General features: G+C 48.1%; 1 protein-coding gene across 1 annotated transcript; it reads right to left on the bottom strand.

Moving 5' to 3' along the window:
* Window positions 1-5,057: 5,057 nt before the first annotated feature.
* Npm2 (nucleophosmin/nucleoplasmin 2) lies at window positions 5,058-12,026 on the bottom strand. Its single transcript, XM_052190811.1, has 8 exons — window positions 11,969-12,026; window positions 11,769-11,854; window positions 11,566-11,679; window positions 8,929-9,022; window positions 7,745-7,896; window positions 7,505-7,545; window positions 5,189-5,222; window positions 5,058-5,102 (listed from the first exon to the last, which is right to left on the bottom strand). The coding sequence occupies exons 1-8, from the start codon at window positions 12,024-12,026 to the stop codon at window positions 5,058-5,060; spliced, it is 624 nt and encodes a 207-aa protein (XP_052046771.1).
* Between the last annotated feature and the right edge of the window lie 5,515 nt (window positions 12,027-17,541).

Raw genomic sequence — 17,541 nt, 5'->3', positions numbered from 1 at the left:
CAAATGAGGTGACAGTGAGTGTGTCAGCATGGGAAGCCCTAAGATGTCTGGGCCTTATTTGGGGATCATACCCAGCCCTAGGCTCTCAGACACCAATTCACCAGTGTCCCCTAGCACGGGATGCAGTTCCCAGCAGTACGGACATAGGACCACTAGTCCCATGTAGCTGGGTACCCACGTCAGCTAGATTAACTGCAGTTTGCTGATAGGACACTGGCACATTGGGAGGTAACTGGCTCAGAACAAGCCAGCTGGTGAGTGAGGGGGCCACATTCCCAGAATCTAGGCTCGTCCTGTTCCTTGGAATTGTGACTTCACCCTCCAGGTCCCAGCCTGCCACTTGCTTTTTATTTTCGGGCTCAGACTTTGGTAGGTTTTTCCCCCCTTCTTCTCCCCAAGACAAAGTCTCACTATGTAACATCAACTGACCTAGAATTCACGTGTGGACCAGGCTTGCCTTCAATTCATAGACCCACCTGCCTCTCTCCCAAGCGCTGTGATTAAAGGTGTGCACCACTGCATTTGACAGGCTCAAGTGGACTGTAATAGGACAGGCAGCCGAAGGATCTAAAAGCCGGTGGCCAGGTCTCTCCTTACAGACAGGTGGGCGGTGCTGAACTGAAAGGAGGAGCGGTTTGGGGAGTCTGAGCTCTGCCCCCCTTTCCCTGAGTTCACAGAGCAGCACGCAGGTGGATTTATTTGCCTTCTCACCTTCCTGAATTTCAGCAATCCACAAAGTGGTCAGCCACCCTGCATCACCGCCCGCCCCCAACTCCCAGCAAGCTAGTGGATACCTCCCCGTGTCCACTAAACAGGGTCTTCGGCCGGCTCTAGCAGGGGCCTTTAGAGCTCCGCCCTCTCCTCCGCAGAAATGCCGCTGCAGGGGGCCTAGGAGTGAATTTGGAAGAGCTGTTTGAGGAGGTGGGAGTTACCAGGCGGAGTGGAGAGGTTTGGAATCAAATTTAAAGAAAGCTAGGACTAGGGGCTGGCTGGGGACACAGCTCAGTTGGTAGAAGGCTGTCCTAGGGTTTGTGAATTTTTGGATTCTATCCGTGGCACTAAGGCCAGGTGTGGTTGCACACCTGTAATCCCAGTACTTCAGAGGCTTCAAAGCAGCCGGGGAGCAACTCAAGAACTGATTAGCCTTGGCTACTTAGCAAGGCTGAGGCCAGCCTGGGATGTGAAACAAACAAACACAAACAAACAAGGCCGGGCATGGTGGTGCACACCTTTAATCCCAGCATTCAGCAGGCAGAGGCAGGAGGAACTCTGTGAATTTGAGGCAAGCCTGGTCTCCAGAGTGAGTTCCAGGACAGCCAAGGCTATACAGAGAAACCCGGCCTCGAAAAAAACGAAAAAACAAAATAAAACAACCAACCAACCAAAAATCAGGCAAAAGGACCCCACAAAAACCAAAACAAGTCAAAACTAGAAGGGATAACCCATGTCTAACAGCAAGTGACTGGCTGGGCCAAGGGGCCAGTGCCCAGAGGAGCACAGAGCTGCAACCCAGTTTGATGGTTTTTTTGTTTCTGTTTGTTTTTTTGAGACAGGGTTTCTCTATAGCCCTGGCTGTCCTGGAACTCACTCTGTAGACCAGGCTGGCCTTGAACTTAGAAATCCGCCTGCCTCTGCCTCCCAAGTGCTGGGATTACAGGTGTGCGCCACCACCGCCCGACTTGTTCTTTTTCTTCTTTTTTAAAGGTTTATTTATTATACATAAGTACACTGTAGCTGTCTTCAGACACTTTTTCTTCTTGCTCAGGCCCCGCTCGCTGTAGCTGTCTTCAGACACCCCAGAAGAGGGCATCAGATCTCATTCTGAAAGGTTATGAGCTACCATGTGGTTGCTGAGATTTGAACTCGCAACCTTTAGAAGAGCAGTTGGCACTCTTAACCACTAAGCCATCTTTCCAGGCCCAGTTCAATGTTCTCAGAAGCAGCTTCAGCCTGCTCACTTCTCCGCCCAGCTAGGCACACCTCTACCTCCCGCCAGACCATTTCCGGCTTCCACATCCTTGCTACCATTTAAGGTTCACCCCGTCTCCACCTCTTCAGGGAACCGTGCCCTCTTCCCAGACTCCTGAGCCCTGATTCCACATTCCCTGCTAGCTCCCAGGCACCCTGCCTGAGTTCAGTCTGAGGTGTCAGGCAGCTAGCAGCTAAGAGGGCTCGGGTGCACGGAGGAGGCAGCTAAAGGCTTGGAATTCAATGGTAATGGTGTCTGTCATCCGGAAGCAGAAGCCAGGCATGGGACATTAGCACCTTGTGTTCTTGAGGCTCATTCACCAGGAGACAGTGCTGGTTGCTCCAGGCTTCTGCGTCTGAGCACCTGGTTCCTCCTGTCACTGGAGACAGGGCCAATTGTCACTTGCTGGCCAGCCCTCAGTGCAGCCTAAGTCTCCATGGTAACAGTTGCCAGCAGTAAAATTTGGTCTTGAGGCTCAGCCAGGATCTGGTACCAGGGAGGTATGGGGGACAGCAGGGGTAGCCTACTTTGTGTGGGAGCGATCCTTTGCCTCTCGTCCCTTGTTATTTGGCATGGTCAGGCCTGGCTTTTAGGTTCTCTCTCTCATATCCTGGGGGAGGCAGCCCAGGGATCTGGGGATGGGGACTGAGTTCTGGATCTTAACTCTATCCCTTGCTGTGGGACCTGAAAAGTTGGTTTTTCCAGCTCCACGTCTTTCAGAAAAAGGAGCCAGGCTGAGGTGGCACATGTCTTTAATCCCAGCACTCCAGAGACAGAAGTAGGCAGATCTCTGAGTTTGAGGCCAGCCTGGTCTACAGAGTGAGTTCGAAATGGCTATCATTGAGACAAAGACTCATCCTGCAAAGAGGGACAACGACCCCCTATATGGTTTAGTCTCAGTTTACCTAAAATTTGGCAGACCTTCTCCCCTGATGGGGTGAGCTGGGGGAGGGAGGGTTTATTAACAGTTATGGGGAGCTTTTAGAGATGCTAAGTGGAAAGAGAAGTGGCTACCAAAATTCTAGTTAGTCCCCACCATTAAGTACCAACTCCAATCCCACCCCTGCACCCAGCAGCCGAGCTATTACTGTATACCCTGCTGCCAGCCTCAGCCTAGACATACTGTTCCTGCAGAAACACAGGTGGGTTAGGGTAAAGGACACCCCTAGCAGTGTGGACTGGCATCTGACTACTGGAAGTTTGTGCATCCACTCAGGCGGTCACTAATGTAATGGTCAGTCTCATGTATGACTTCTAGGGTATTTAAGCACTCTGCTATGTAGAACCTTGCCTGGCGGGTGCAGGAGGGAAGAAGTCTCTGTCTGTACCTGGCCAAGAATAGGTTTTCCTCACCGAGGACTGCACTCTCTCACCCCTGCTCTCACTCAGCTCACAAGATTGTCTGTACACTGGCAGGAAATTCTCCATCAGCAGAGTGGTCAAAAGCAAAGGCTCTGATGCCAGACTCTCTAGCTCCCCCTGCTGCTCTGTGGCGTTGGTGCAGACTGCTAATGTCTGTGCTTTGGTTCTCTTTTAAGAAATGAGGCTAACCTACCTTAGGGTATAATCCTGTATGAGGAGCAAGTCTGAGACAGCATATATAGCCTGAGCTTGTAGCTACTGCTGCCATGACAGTCATCCTTTTGGGTGGGCACTTTGGAGATGTACCCAGAGCAGATGCACTCACAGGAATGCCCTTGCTAGCTTCCCGTCCTCCATGTCAGCTGCCTGTTCCCAAGGGCCTCTTCAGATCTGTCTTTTAAAGGCTTTATATATGTGAATACTCTGTCACTATCTTCATACACACCGGAAGAGGGCACTGGATCCTATTACTGATGGTTGTGGGTCACCATGTGGTTGCTGGGAATTGAACTCAGGGCCTCTGGAAGAGCAGTCAGTGTTCTTAACCGCTGAGCCCTCTCTCCAGCCCCTCTTCAGATCTAACACCCTAGTTTCCTACCTCCAAAGCACTTGCCAGGAGCAGAAATCATGGTGTTGGCTTTGCGTTACCACCAGGCTATATAGGTGACTTCATTGGGGGGTGGGGTGGAGGTGGGTAGCTTAGCTCTTCCTGTACGACTGTGACCGATACCAGTGGACCAGGCTGGATGAGCATCTGCACCAAGGGCCAAGGAACTGAACAGGAAACCAAAGCTTTATAACCTCCTGGGACTCACACATGGGGTTCTGGACAGCTCTTTGCTGGCTTGTTTCTGGCGTGGCCTACAGGGATGCTGTGGTCGGGCAGGAGCTGCCTGGCTCTGGTTTTTCACAAGCACAACTCTTTGCCCCAGGGTTACCTTGTCCTACTCAAAACAGGGATGAGACCATGGCCACTCCCCAGGGAGAGGCTCCAGAGGTACCTCCCGCTGAGGAGGCCAGGCAGCCAGAACCCTGCAGTGGTCACCCACCGTTTCCCAGCTGACAGCTGGCTCACTCCGATATACACCTGTGTCCTGTTAAGTGTCATATGGGCTTCCTCTCATAACTGGAATGGCAGTTTAAGTTGCCCCCTCCCCCATTGTCCCATATACCTTTGACAATTGCCTAATAAGAGCAGGGAAATGGGAGGGTCTGACCCAGGCCCAGACTGTTCCTGGTAGCAAAAAGCAGGTTGGGTCCTAGAGCTCTGCACTTGTAAATCTCACCTGCCCCAAAGAAAGTAGCCTCCTCAACCCCAGCTCACTGAAATCGCGGCTGAGGCTAAGGCCTTCTCTCAATCCTGGGATGGAAATCTAGGAAAAACAACATGGGGCTGGTTTCTTGCTCGTGGTTGCCCTCTGCTGGGCACATGAGCTAGTGCTGTAGCAAGGAGACCCACCCAGGGAGGTTCTGATCGTGCAAATTTTATTGTGGCCCTATAAGTGCTTGCGCGGGGGGGGGGGGGGGGGGGGGGGGGGAAGAGGGAGGGGGAGGGGGGTTCTGCCAAGAACCACCAGAAACTGGGGGTGGGGGCTGGGTTGTAGAGCTCCTGGATGGCTCCCACAACGCCTTACTACGTTTAGACTAGGGTGGTGGGCCTCGACACCTGCCCCAGAGCAAAACTGGTAGGCATCCCGTTTTGGATACAGATGGTGCTAAGATGAGCTCATTTCTTGGACGGCGGCTTCCTAGGTTTGGGTGTAGATTTCCCCTGTGCAGAGAAGAGACCGAAGAGTCTACCACCCTCCCTGGCCTGGCAGCCTTCCCCAGGGTCAGCCCCAATGTCTCAATGCTCACCTTCTTCCAGGGGCTCTTGTCCTGAGGGCTGGGCCTGGAAAGGGAACGATAGGGACAGAGTGGGCAAGAGTGTGCAGCTTTGTGCCAGAGCTGAGGCCTCTGGAGAGCGGCGACATGCAGGAGCGGAGCTGGGGCAGTTCATCTACACAGGGACCTGGCCCACAGAGCTAAAGCTGCAGGCTTATCCGTCTATCTGGTCACTGCTCCTGTTTTGCCTTTTTTCATGCATTTATTGCAGCGATAGGGAAGATAGGGAAGCAGTCTACTGCTGAGCTGTTTCTAGCATGCTAGGCAAGTCCTCTGGTGCCGAGCTCAACTGCAGCCTAGCCTCCTTTTCTGTTCGGCTTTTTTTGTTTGTTTGGTTTTTTTTTTTGTTTGGGTTTTTGTTTTGTTTTGTTTTGTTTTTTTGAGTTAGGGTTTCTCTGTGTAGTCCTGGCTGTCCTGGAACTCACTCTGTAGACCAGGCTGGCCTCGAACTCAGAAATCCGCCTGCCTCTCCCTCCCAAGTGCTGGGATTACAGGCATTTGCCGCCATGGCCGGCTTGTTCTGCTTCTTTTTAAGAGTGTGCTTTCTTCTTAGACTTCCATTGCTTTCCTTCCAGGTATAAAAAGTGCTCTTTTCACACCAAGAGGGGGACTGGTGGTAAAAGGGATGGTTGGGGAGTAGAGGAGAGGCTGGACAGACATAGATTTAAGTACATCTTGATTTTTTGTTTGAGACAAGGTCTGTTATGTAGCCTAGAACTCAGCCTGTAGACCAGGCTGGCCTTGAACTCAGATCCACCAGCCTCTGCCTCCTGAGTGCTGGGATTAAAGGTGTGCACTACTGCCCAGGTTTAAATTTTAGTGTAAAGGCAGATTGAGCGATGGTCCTGTTAGACTTTGTTGCAGGATCTTGCTGGTTAAGAGTATCGACATGACCAACATGCTAATCTCTTGGGGTAGGGGAAGCAGAAGAGATTTGTCCTCGGGATTACAAACCAAGAGACCCCAGAACTCTCAGTGGTTCTGAAACCTGCCAGGTTTGTTCATCGCACAAGTGGATGCTGATGGGTGTACTTCCTGCTCTGCCACCACTGGCTCTAATCCTGGGGACCAGGCAGGACAGGTCCACTCCTGCCTTGGGACTTCTGTGCCTACATAGGCAGTGAGGGGAAGGCTCTCTCCACCTTCCTTTCAGTTTCAAGTTTTCCCATCATTGCATCCAGTCTGTCGTTCACCCCTATGCGCTGCTCCAGGGTCGCCTAGACAAACAAACCCAGGCACACTGCTCTTCAGTGCACCGGGCGCCTCTGTGGTGCTGGCTGCTTAGATTTAGCATTCTCTCCAGTTGTGTGGAGGTTTGGACTGGATTAAGTTTACATTTCTGGTTAGCAGAGGGCTTCCACAGCCTCCAGAACCTCAAGGATCTGCCCCATGCTTCCCCAGGCTGAGGGTCTTGAAGACCTGGTCTACAGAGCGATTTCTAGGACAGCCAGGGCTACCCAAAAAAAAAAAACCCTATCTCCAAAAAACATAATACATTTTCACCTTAAATGTCAACCTCACTGCACATAATTTAGCAAACAAACAGCCATTAGTATTACTCATGCTTTCCAACGTTAATCTTTTGTTTAACTCTTGGCCAAGCGGTTTCTAAAACACTTGACATGAACACAAAGCCACACCCTGCTCTCTTATTTTTCCCTTTCCAGGTTGTTGTCATGCTTCAGAAGTCTACATATGTTCCTTTTACCCTGTGTCACAGAGGAGACAAAATGACGGGACCTTGTTTGGTCAGTTCTAATATTGACATTAGAATGCTGCTCTTTCCAGAACTGTTGGGTAAGGGAAGGATAGGGTGAGTTTCTGAGCGCAGATCTTGAACTGTTTTTTGTTTGTTTGGTTTCGAATGGAATCAGCTCAGGTGGAATCAGGTCAGGATAGTGCATGTTTTTCCAGAGCTGTTGAAGCTGCACGAGTGTGTGCAGGTCAACACATCGCGTGTGCCCTGCTTCCCAGGACTAGCTATCTCACAGAAAGAACTTTTGCTGTTTCAGCTGGGCCTGTGTGCAGGCCTGTAATCCCAGTTACAAGGGAGGTTGAAGCAGGAGACTAACAAGTCTATGGCCTGCCAGAGCTATAAGTAGTTCAAGACCAGCCTGGGCAACTTACTGATAACCCTGCTTCTTAAAATCAAACAAAACACCTACCAAACTAAGCCAAAGACTTAACCCCGGGGCTGCAGCTCAAACAGTACCGTTTGCTTAACATGCCAGAAGCCTTGGGTTCAGTGCTCAGTGCTGATTGTGGTGGGGATTTAACAGTGTAAATTACCTCACGACCGCCTCCTCCTCTTCTTTTTCCACCTTCTTTCTCTGGCAACAAAAACCAAGTGTTATTTGGAAAGTTAACCCAAGAGACCCAAGACCTAGAGCCAGAACGCTCTTAAGTGCCCAGCAGTCCCAACTGAGATCTGCAGAACTTCAGTGGTGGAGGCCTTCGCTTGTCCCAAATGCTCAACCTGGGAGGCCCAGCTCAGGTCCTGATGCCCACCCTACCTCAGACTTTCCCCACCTTAGCTATGCTCATCTGCTTCTGGGGAGCCACCCTTTTGGTTTGTTTGACAGGTATCTCCTCTATTGATACATCTGCATCCTCCTCTTCGTCCTCTTCTTCCTCCTCCTCCTCTTCTTCCTCATCATCTTCCCAGGCCAGATCTGAAGTCTCTGGAACGGTATGGGAAGTAGGGCAGGACTAGGGCATGGTGGGGGAAAACCACAACATCTGACCTTAAGGCTCAACGCCCACCTTCCGATCCAGGTCTCTTCTGGCTCTGAATTTATCCCCAGGCAAGCGCTGGGTTGAGAGGGTTCACCTTCTACAGTGCGCTGTATTCTTTCTCTCCCTCCCCAAAAAGTAGGGCCCAGGGTGAAGCAGGGGGCAGGAAAGCTCCAGGGATGTTAGGGGAAGGAGGGCAGGCAGGAGGAGGTTGTGTATTGAAAATTGGCCGGACCCAGGCTGAAGGCGGGAGCTAGAAGGGACTACAGGATGGCATGGCCCTCGGAGGTTGATGTACTGGAAACTTGTCCCCAGTGTGCCACGCTGACATATTGGGACCTGTTCAGAGGTGAGGTTTAATGTGAGATGGATCTTTTCTGTTTGTTTGTTTGTTTGTTTGTTTTTGAAACAGATTTTGTGTGTGTGTGTGTGTGTGTGTCTTTGTAGCCATAGCAGTCCTGGAACTCATTCTGTAGACCAGGCTTGGTTTCTAACTCAGATTCACCTGCCTTTGCCTCCTCGAGTACTGGGATTAAAAGCGTGGACCACCGCCTGCCAGGCTGGGAAGTGGCTCTTAAAGGTGCCAACGTGGTAAGTTGCTGGCACACTACAGCTTCATGTTCACTAGTAGCCAATCTTTGAAATATACCCAGATACTAGTTTTAGTAAGAGCTTCTCTTTTTTTGGGTGGAGGGTCTCGTTTATATAGCCCAGGCTCTCCTTGAGCTGAGAATATAAGCCCATGCCTCCATGCTCACCTTAAGAGTCTTTTGGAAGATCCTGTTTACCCTACAGTATTTTCTGAGGCCAAAACAATGATAAAGCTGAGGCCTGAGGCCCACCCAGGACATGGAGAAGAGCTGGGGTGACAGCCCTTGGCACAGCTTTCTAGTTCAGACCACTGGCAATCATTTGCTTTGGAGGGTCCATACAAAAAGTCAAGAATCCCTTGAGGCCTCAGTACCTGGGCTACAGCTTACCATAACATTCCAGCCCACTGAGGAACACGGGTCCAGAGCCAGCCCTGAGCCGAAAAGTTACTGGAGGAGAAATCTCTATACCCGTCACTGAGACCTGTGGTGGGAAGAAGACATCAGGGCAACATAGAAGACACAGGTAACTCAGCCTGGCCCTGGTAGGTGCTGGTCACACAATGCTGCAAAATTCCAGCATTGAGGAAGGAGGCAGAGGCAGGAGGATTGTAAGTTCCAGCGTTCTGGATGACATAAGAGATACACAGGCTCAAAACAAAAACTCCAAACACATAAATTAATGTCCTCCTTCTCCGTGTGACCACGCAGAATAAATTGCTTTCCTGCTTTTCACTATTAAGAACAGAGGGAGTCAGTGTGGAGCACACCAGTGTCCCAGCACTGGGGAAGAGGCAGAGTCAAGAGGACCACTGTGGGCTTGAGGCTGCTTTAGGTTACACGGCTGTCTTCAAAGAACAACAACAAAATAAAACAAGTAGAAGGCAAGAAAGGAAAGTGCGTTACTCGGGTGGCGGCGTGGCTCATGCAGAAAGGCTTGCTGAGCAGGCCTGCTGCCAGAGTCCAGTCCCTGACCTCACAGAAGATGAGGTAAACTTCTCCACAAAGCTGTTTTCTGATACCACATGCTGTGGCATACGTGTTTACACCCCCCCCCCCCACTGACCCCAAGAATCCTTAAGAAAGTGAATTCAGAGTTTGGATGATCAAGGAACCCAAAGAGGCTCAAATGTTATTCTCCCAGCATAATGGTATGCTAATGGATTGATGGAGAAAGAATCTGAAACCAGGTGAGTCAAAAAAAAACATTCGAGGTGCTGAAAAGAAGGGTCAGCCATTACGAGCACTGACTGCTCTTCCAGAGGAGCAGGGTTTGAGTCCTGGCATCCACATGGCGTTTCGAAAACACCTGCAATCCCACTTTCAAGGCCCTCTTCTGGCCTCTGTAGGAACCAGGTGTGAATGTGCTTTGCAGGCACAGAGGCAGGCAACTCACACACATAAAATAAAAATAAAGCATTCGATAAAATGTAACTCCCTATTCAGGAATAAAAATAAAAGCCTTTCAAGCATGGTAGTACCAGACGGGGGCTCCGCTAATTCAGTGAAGTGTATCTGTCAAGCACTTCAGGGAAGAAAAGATGTCAGACGTTCAGGTCACACTCAGTTACAGTTCACAACTACTCAGGAGTGTTTGGCTTTACAGTGTTGCAAGAGTTAAACCCATTTAGTAGAACCGCACACCTGAATTCTGAATTTTGATTTTTTTTCCTGGGCCAGTGATATGTGATAAAAATCCTGTCTCTTCCTGGCCATTTCAGTGAGCACCCTGATGCTCTCTGTGCCCTGGCCTCTCTAAGGAAGACAATGATGCCGCTAGACCATTGTCACAGGGCTAAATGAGGGGTCCCAGGGGATAAGCATAGTAAACCATTTTCCAATTATGATATTTTCTTTTTTTTTTTTTTTTAAGATTTATTTATTATATGTGAGTACACTGTAGTTGTCTTCAGACACACCAGAAGAGGGCGACAGATCTCATTACGGATGGTTGTGAGCCACCATGTGGCTGCTGGGAATTGAACTCAGGACCTCAAGAAGAGCACTCAGTGCTCTTAACTGCTGAGCCATCTCTCCAGCCCCCAATTATTATATTTTCAACTCATAACTTTTTTTTTGTTTTTTGTTTTTTTTTTTTTTGTTTGTTTTTTGGATTTGGTTTTGTTGAGACAGGGTTTCTCTGTGTAGCCCTGGCTGTCCTGGAACTCACTCTGTAGACCAGGCTGGCCTCGAACTCAGAAATCCTCCTGCCTCTGCCTCCCAGAGTGCTGGGATTACAGGCGTGTGCCACCACTGCCTAGCACAAGTTAACTTTTAAGTCAGGGAGTATTTGTATTATACCAAAAGCCCCGTCCCATGGGGCAATACAGTGAGATTATAGAAAAGGAAACGGGTCTGTGTTGGGGCACATGCCTGCATCCCAGCACCAGGGAATGGGAGGCAGGAAGAGAACTTTGAGGCTAAAAAAACTTTGAGGCTATCAAATTGTATTCTGTGATACAATATGAGACCCCATCTCAGACACACAAGGTCAAGTTAGATGGTTCAGCACGTAAAACCACTTGTAGGCCTGGAAACCTGAGCTCAATTCCTGGAACCCACAGCAGGAGAGACCTAACTCCTGGGTTGTCCCCTGATCTCCTCATGTATTGTGCCTGAACTCCCTCTCTCGCTCTCTCACTCATACATGATGAAATTTTTGGATTTGGTTTTAAAAAGCTCCAAATTTCAAACCTGCCATTATTCACACACAATGATTAGCTGCACAGCGCGTGATACATTACTAGAAGAAAGAACTTCCAGACTCAAAGCGCAAACATAAGCCACAGACAGTGTCTTGGTGACGAGGAGTAAAGAGCTTAAGCAGGACGCTGTTGGAGAGGGTATTTGGCTTGCTCGTGGCACAGGCTCTGGAAAGCGGGATTTGGGATGGTTTCCCCGGTTGCCTTTATAGCGTGGCTAGAAGCCCATGGGGCATGAAGGTATCCACACTTATGTCCAGGCCCATCTGAGGATAAAGTTAGGGCAGTGACAGCTTTCCTGAACCTGCAGGGATAAGAGACTCACCATAGGCAGGATAGAGGCCTTTAGCGTGGCAATAGTGATGGGCGGTCTTCTGTCTTCCTGGGAGAGGATTTCCACACGATTCACCTCCTCTTTGGCTTTCTCCCCCAGGCAGATCTGAGAAGGGTGATGGGAAGGAAGAAGCTGTTAGCTGTTGAGGCTGGAGACTCGCTCCTGTTCCAGCCTCCTCCTCCGGAGACACCCACCGTGTTGAGCAAGAGTTTACAGCTGTCCTTCCTCTCGCCTTGGGCTCTGAAGGTGCAAGTCTGCTTTTCCTGATTGAGTTCACTGCCTGCATAGAGAAATGGCAGAGTGGGGCTGGGAGGCTCATGAGCTCCTCTCCATTAGAGGCACAGCTCACCAGCCAACTCACTCCACCTGTACTGCGGACAGCCTTAGCGCTTACCCCAGAGCACGTTCTTCGCTGAGGTTTCAGTCACACTGCTGGTGCTGTGACGACTCATGTCGATTTACCGGGCGGCTTGGTGGAGGTGTCGCAGGGAAGAATTATGTCTGTGGTGACGCGAGGTCCTGCCTGGGTCCCTGTTTGGAGCTCAGCTGTCAGTTAACACTGTTTTCTGAGTAATGCAAAGGCTAGCTCATAACCTTCCGTAAGGGAAGCTCCCTGGAGTCCTGGGAATGTTGGCTATAGCCAACAGCCATTAAAAACTAGAAGCCAAGTTTCCTGCCCCCCCCCCCCCACACACACACTCCAACTGATCAGAGCATCCCCAGACCTGAGACAGACACACTCCACACAGCAGTGCACAGAATGATCCTTCTGTCTAGCCCAATTGGGAAGCTTGCTGAGAGACCACATGACTGCCCTTGGGGGCCCTCCCAGAACCCCCGATGTGGAGAGGGAGGGGACACCAGGATGTGTGCCCAGTTGGATCCGAGTCCCATTCATCCCTGCTCGAGCTTACTGAGCCGCCAGGCATGGGCTGCACCTCTACAGCAGGTCCTCAGTACGCACGCACGGCTTCGGGACTTCATCTAAGGGTCAGCTTCCCACAGCAGGCTGTTAAGAAGCCCTGGGGAAGAGGAGGGGGAGGGGAGGTGTGCAATCCCCGCTACCCTGGAAGCACCTGGCCCTCAGTTAGAACTTGATTTTTGAGCATTACCTCTGCCGTTTCCCATGGAGCAGGGATAGGTAGGGCCAAGATAATTTGCATTTCCAAGCTGCTTCCAGGTGAAGTTGCTGAGACGGCCCAGAAAGAAGCCCCTATGTGAGAGCCAACGTCCACAGGCAGGGGGATTTACTGGGGTTACCAAGAGAGAGGTTGTCCTTGCCACTTAGAGATGCTTTGCCGTGGCAGGAAGCATCAGCAATGAAAATCGATCGTCATGCATTTCTACCTACAGTGTCTGGAATGGTAACTGCTTTGCATCTTTGCCATCGGTTGGCACTGCTGGTGTTCTTAAATTTAGCCATTCTAGTGGCTGTATCTTGTTTTGTTTTTATTTCCCTCAGGGCAAGGTTCTACTACTGGGCTATATCTTCAGCCTGTTGGTGGTATTTCATTTTTATTTTTGTTTTCTTTTTTTTCCCTCCCTGCAACCCCTCCCCCCCCCCCCCCCCCCCGAGACAGGGTTTCTCTGTGTAGCCCTGACTCCCTGGAACTCACTCTGTAGACCAGGCTGGCCTCGAACTCAGAAATCCGCCTGCCTCTGCCTCCCAGAGTGCTGGGATTACAGGCGTGCGCCACCACTGCCCAGCTTGTTGCAGTTTTTAATCTGCATTTCCTTGATAACAGATATTGAATGTTAAAGTGATTACTGGTAATGTGAAAACTGGCATTTTCTTTCTTTCTTTCTTTTCTTTCTTTTCTTTCTTTCTTTTCTTTTTTCTTTCTTTTCTTTCTTTCTTTTCTTTTTTCTTTCTTTTCTTTCTTCCTTTTCTTTCTTTCTTTTCTTTCTTTCTTTTCTTTCTTTCTTTCTTTTCTTTCTTTCTTTTCTTTCTTTCTTTTCTTTCTTCCTTCCTTCCTTTCTTTCTTTCTTTCTTTCTTTCTTTCTTTCTTTCTTTCTTTCTTTCTTTCTTTCTTTCTTTCTTTCTTTCTTTCTTTCTTTCTTTCTTTCTTTCTTTCTTTCTTCCTTCCTTCCTTCCTTCCTTCCTTCCTTCCTTCCTTCCTTCCTTCCTTCCTTCCTTCCTTCTTTCTTTCTTTCTTTCTTTCTTTCTTTCTTTCTTTCTTTCTTTTCTTTCTTTCTTTCTTTGGATTTTTCGAGACAGGGTTTCTCTGTATAGCCCTGGCTGTCCTGGAACCCACTCTGTAGACCAGGCTGGCCTCAAACTCAGAAATCCGCCTGCCTCTGCCTCCCAGAGTGCTGGGATTACAGGCGTGCACCACCACTGCTCAGCTGTTTTGGGTTTTTGGACTTGGTTTTTTTGAGACAGGGTTTCTCTGTATAGCCCTGGCTGTTCTGAAACTCACTCTGTAGACCAGGCTGGCCTTGAAGTCAGAAATCTGCCTGCCTCTGCCTCCTAGAGTGCTGGGATTACAGACGTGTGCTACCACCCCGGCTGAAAACTGGCATTTTCAAAATACATGATTAGCTATTAAAATTTAATTATTAGATTATTTTTATTGAGATTATTTATAGATGCTCTTTATATATACTGGATATTTGTTTTGTGTCAAATATATGTTTCAAAGATTTTTTCACTACAAATTATGTCTTGCGTCCTTTCTCCCTCCCTCCCTTCCTTCCTCTTCCCTTCCTCCTTCCCTCCCTCTCTCCCTTCCTTCCTTCCCTCCTGAAACAAGGTTTGGGTATGTAGCAATGCTGTTTTTTGAACTCAAAAGATTCTTTTACCTTTCCCTCCCGAGTGTTGGAATTGTAGGTGTGCACCTCCACCTCCACACCTGATTCTAATTTTAGCTTTGATTCTTACGTGTGTATTTTGAGTTAGCCTTTCTAGGATGGTGCTGTGATGGCTAAAGAAACTCCCTTTTATGCCAGGCATCTATCCTGACACCCACTGGCCATTTGTCTTTGACTCCAATCCCTGGAAGAGAACTTCCCAGGAACCCAGATGTAGTCATTCTTACGTCAAAGTGTGCAGCTGTGCTGTCTACCTGTTATTGACATGGCTGCTTTTGCCTTCTGTAACTTGCTTATGCAGACACTCAAGGACTATTTGAGGCGGCCTTGGGCACCTAATCTTGGCAGACAGAACAGCTCTTGGCTTGCTTATGTGGATATTCAAGGTCTGGTGGCTTTTGCCTTTTTTTTTTTTTAATATTGGATATTTTTCTTTATTTACATTTTAATGTTTTTTAATTGTATATTTTCTTTCTTTACAGCTTTTGCCTTTTAAAATCTTTCCCTCACTCCCTCCACATAGCAATCTCATTTGGTTCAGGGACTGTTGCCCTGCTAGCAGCTTCAATACATTTAGCTAATTACAACCTGGATTGAGTTTGTGGTCTTTCCCCAGGGCTCATGACCTCCACAACAGTCACATATTGTAAAGACTGGCATTGAACTTGTGAACATATGTCTCTGCCTCCTGTGTATCTGGGACTGCAGGCATATGCTACTACATTATTTTGAGTCCATTTTTATTTATGTAGTAGGAAGGGTTCACTGCCAATCCCTCCCTCCTGCTTTCCCCAAATTCAAAACCTCTGACACCAATCCTGGAAAAACTATCCTGTCTGCGCCCTGACCCAGGCATCTTCGCTGTCTGTTGATCGTATGGGTCAGCCTCTTTCTGGACTGGTTCCTTTTCGTTGCTCTGCAAGTCCGCCCTCAAGCTAGGGGCACCTGGTTTGATAGCAGATCTTGGGATCAGGCAACATGAATGCCGGAGCTGATCTTTTTCTTTTAAACAAATATTTTTAAGGCTGAGGGTATAGCTTAGTGGTAGAGCACTTGGCTTTTATGTGAAAGGCCCTAGGTTCCATCCTGAGCACCAAAAGAAAAGGCTGTAGTGGCTGGAAAGTGGCTCATTAGTAGGTACAAGCACTTCTTGATCTTGCGGAGGGGTTCAGTTCCTAGCACCAAGAGGGTAGCTCGACTGTCTGTACCTCCAGTCCCAGGAGATCTGATGCCTTCTTCTGTTCTTCTGACCTTGCAGGCAAGTTATGCATATATATATGCACAGGCAAAACATTCATACACATAAATCTAAAAATACTAGAAACAAGATGTGTAGCTATTTCTGATTTTTCCATTTTCACAATCAATACATTAGTTTCTACAAAAAAGCCTTCAAATCCCTAGTCCTCCCATCCCACGACAGGGTTTCTCTGTATAGCCCTGGCTGTTTAGGAACTCATTCTGTAGTCCAGGCTGGCTTCCAACTTAGAGATCCACCTGCCACTGTCTCCTGGGTGCTGGGATCAAAGGTGTGTGCCGTACTACCTGGCTTCTTTTCAAATTTCTATTGGAGATAAATGAAAGTGTTTTTATGGAGCTGGATGAAGTGGAACACTCTCATGAGGCAGAGGCAGACCTGATCTACACGGGAAAAGTCCAGGACACCCAGAGCTACACAGTGAGACCCTGACTTAAAGAAAACGTCGTTGTGCAACCCACCTCTATGTACAATGAATTTACACCAATAAAAATTTAAAGTACTTATTTGAAAAAAATTCACATTCTATTGAATATAGAGATCAATGTCAGGGGCTGGAGATGTAATTTCATGGTAACATGCTTGCTTAGCATGTATGTTCTGTCTCTATATCAACAACAAACCACTAAAAAAAAAATGCACCATGAAGATAATCCACATCACAGTGTTTTTGGCTCATGAACAGATTACAGTCTAGATTTCCTTGGTATTATTCTATAGATTTTAGTACAGATCTAAAATTATTCACGTGTATTTCATGTTCTTGGATGCCATAAAATAGTATATATTTTAAATTTTAATCTAATTGTTTTTAGTACATACAAATAATCTTTATCTGCCTGCCGTGGTATAGAACAACACGGGCACGTTGGGCAAGTTAAACATGCTATGGCTGGATTGTCTCTGGAAGAAAGGGAACTGGTTGTTGATGTGGACATGTGGACATGTGGACATGTGGAAGAGGAGCAAAGAACAAACTACTGCACATTTATAAGAAGTACCACGGTGAAACTCACTGTATAACTTGAAAATTAAAAACTTGAGAACCATTTACTTTAATATATTGGTAATAATAGATATTGTCTTCTGTGGTTTTGCTTAATAATCCAACTTAGTAGTTGAACTAAGTAGTTCCGGTGGCTTGTTTTGTACTCTAAATCATGAAATCTGAGAATAAAGACAAGACCCCCCTTTAAAAAAAAGATTTATTTATTTTATGTATATGAGTACACTGTAGCTATCAGACACTCCAGAAGAGGGCATTGGATCCCATTACAGATGGTTGTGAGTCGACATGTGATTGCTGGGAATTGAACTCAGGACCTCTGGAAGAGCAGTCAGTGCTCTTAACTGCTCCATCTCTCCAGCCCTCTTTTTCCTTTGAGATCCATATGCTTTTTTCTTTTTGAGCTGCATTCACTAGGTTAGGACATTTTGGTAAAACATCCACTCTCCTTTTGAAAGAGCATCTCACTATGTAGCCCTGGCTGGCCGGGAACTAGCTATGTAGATCAGGATGGCTTTGACCTCAAAGAGATCCACCTCCCTCTGCTCTGAATGCTAGGTTTAAGGGTGTATACGATCAAGCCTGGCCTCACTGCCTCCTTCCCTTCTCCCCCTTTTCTGCCCCAAGACATCTTCTTATATAGAACACAGACTGGTCTTGAACCTCGAGCCCTCCTGCCTTAGCCTTCCAAGAGCTAGGACTGCAGGTCTGTGCTACCACAGATAGCCCTTTGCTCTCTTTAAATGGGAAAGAGTCCATTTTAACCTTCAAGTGTTGTTGGGATTATACTTGACACCAAGTACAAGGCCCTGAGTTTTTTTTTTTTTTCCCAATAACTTAGTGCTCACAAAACTCAGTTTTGCTGAGTTATTTTTTAGATAAGGTCTCATAT

Source organism: Apodemus sylvaticus, chromosome 8, assembly GCF_947179515.1.
Source record: "Apodemus sylvaticus chromosome 8, mApoSyl1.1, whole genome shotgun sequence".
Lineage (NCBI taxonomy): Eukaryota > Metazoa > Chordata > Mammalia > Rodentia > Muridae > Apodemus > Apodemus sylvaticus.
Note: the sequence above shows the minus strand (reverse complement) of the source record. Positions and strands in the feature narration are given on the sequence as shown.

Bases quoted from the DNA above. Each gene is read 5' to 3' on its own strand.
- Npm2 (XM_052190811.1), bottom strand. From the start codon at position 12,026: ATGAGTCGTCACAGCACCAGCAGTGTGACTGAAACCTCAGCGAAGAAC. The intron at 11,680-11,768 runs GTGGGTGTCTCC...CACCCTTCTCAG, and splicing joins GTAAACTCTTGCTCAACACG to ATCTGCCTGGGGGAGAAAGC. The intron at 9,023-11,565 runs GTGAGTCTCTTA...TTCCCACCACAG, and splicing joins AGGCCTCTATCCTGCCTATG to GTCTCAGTGACGGGTATAGA.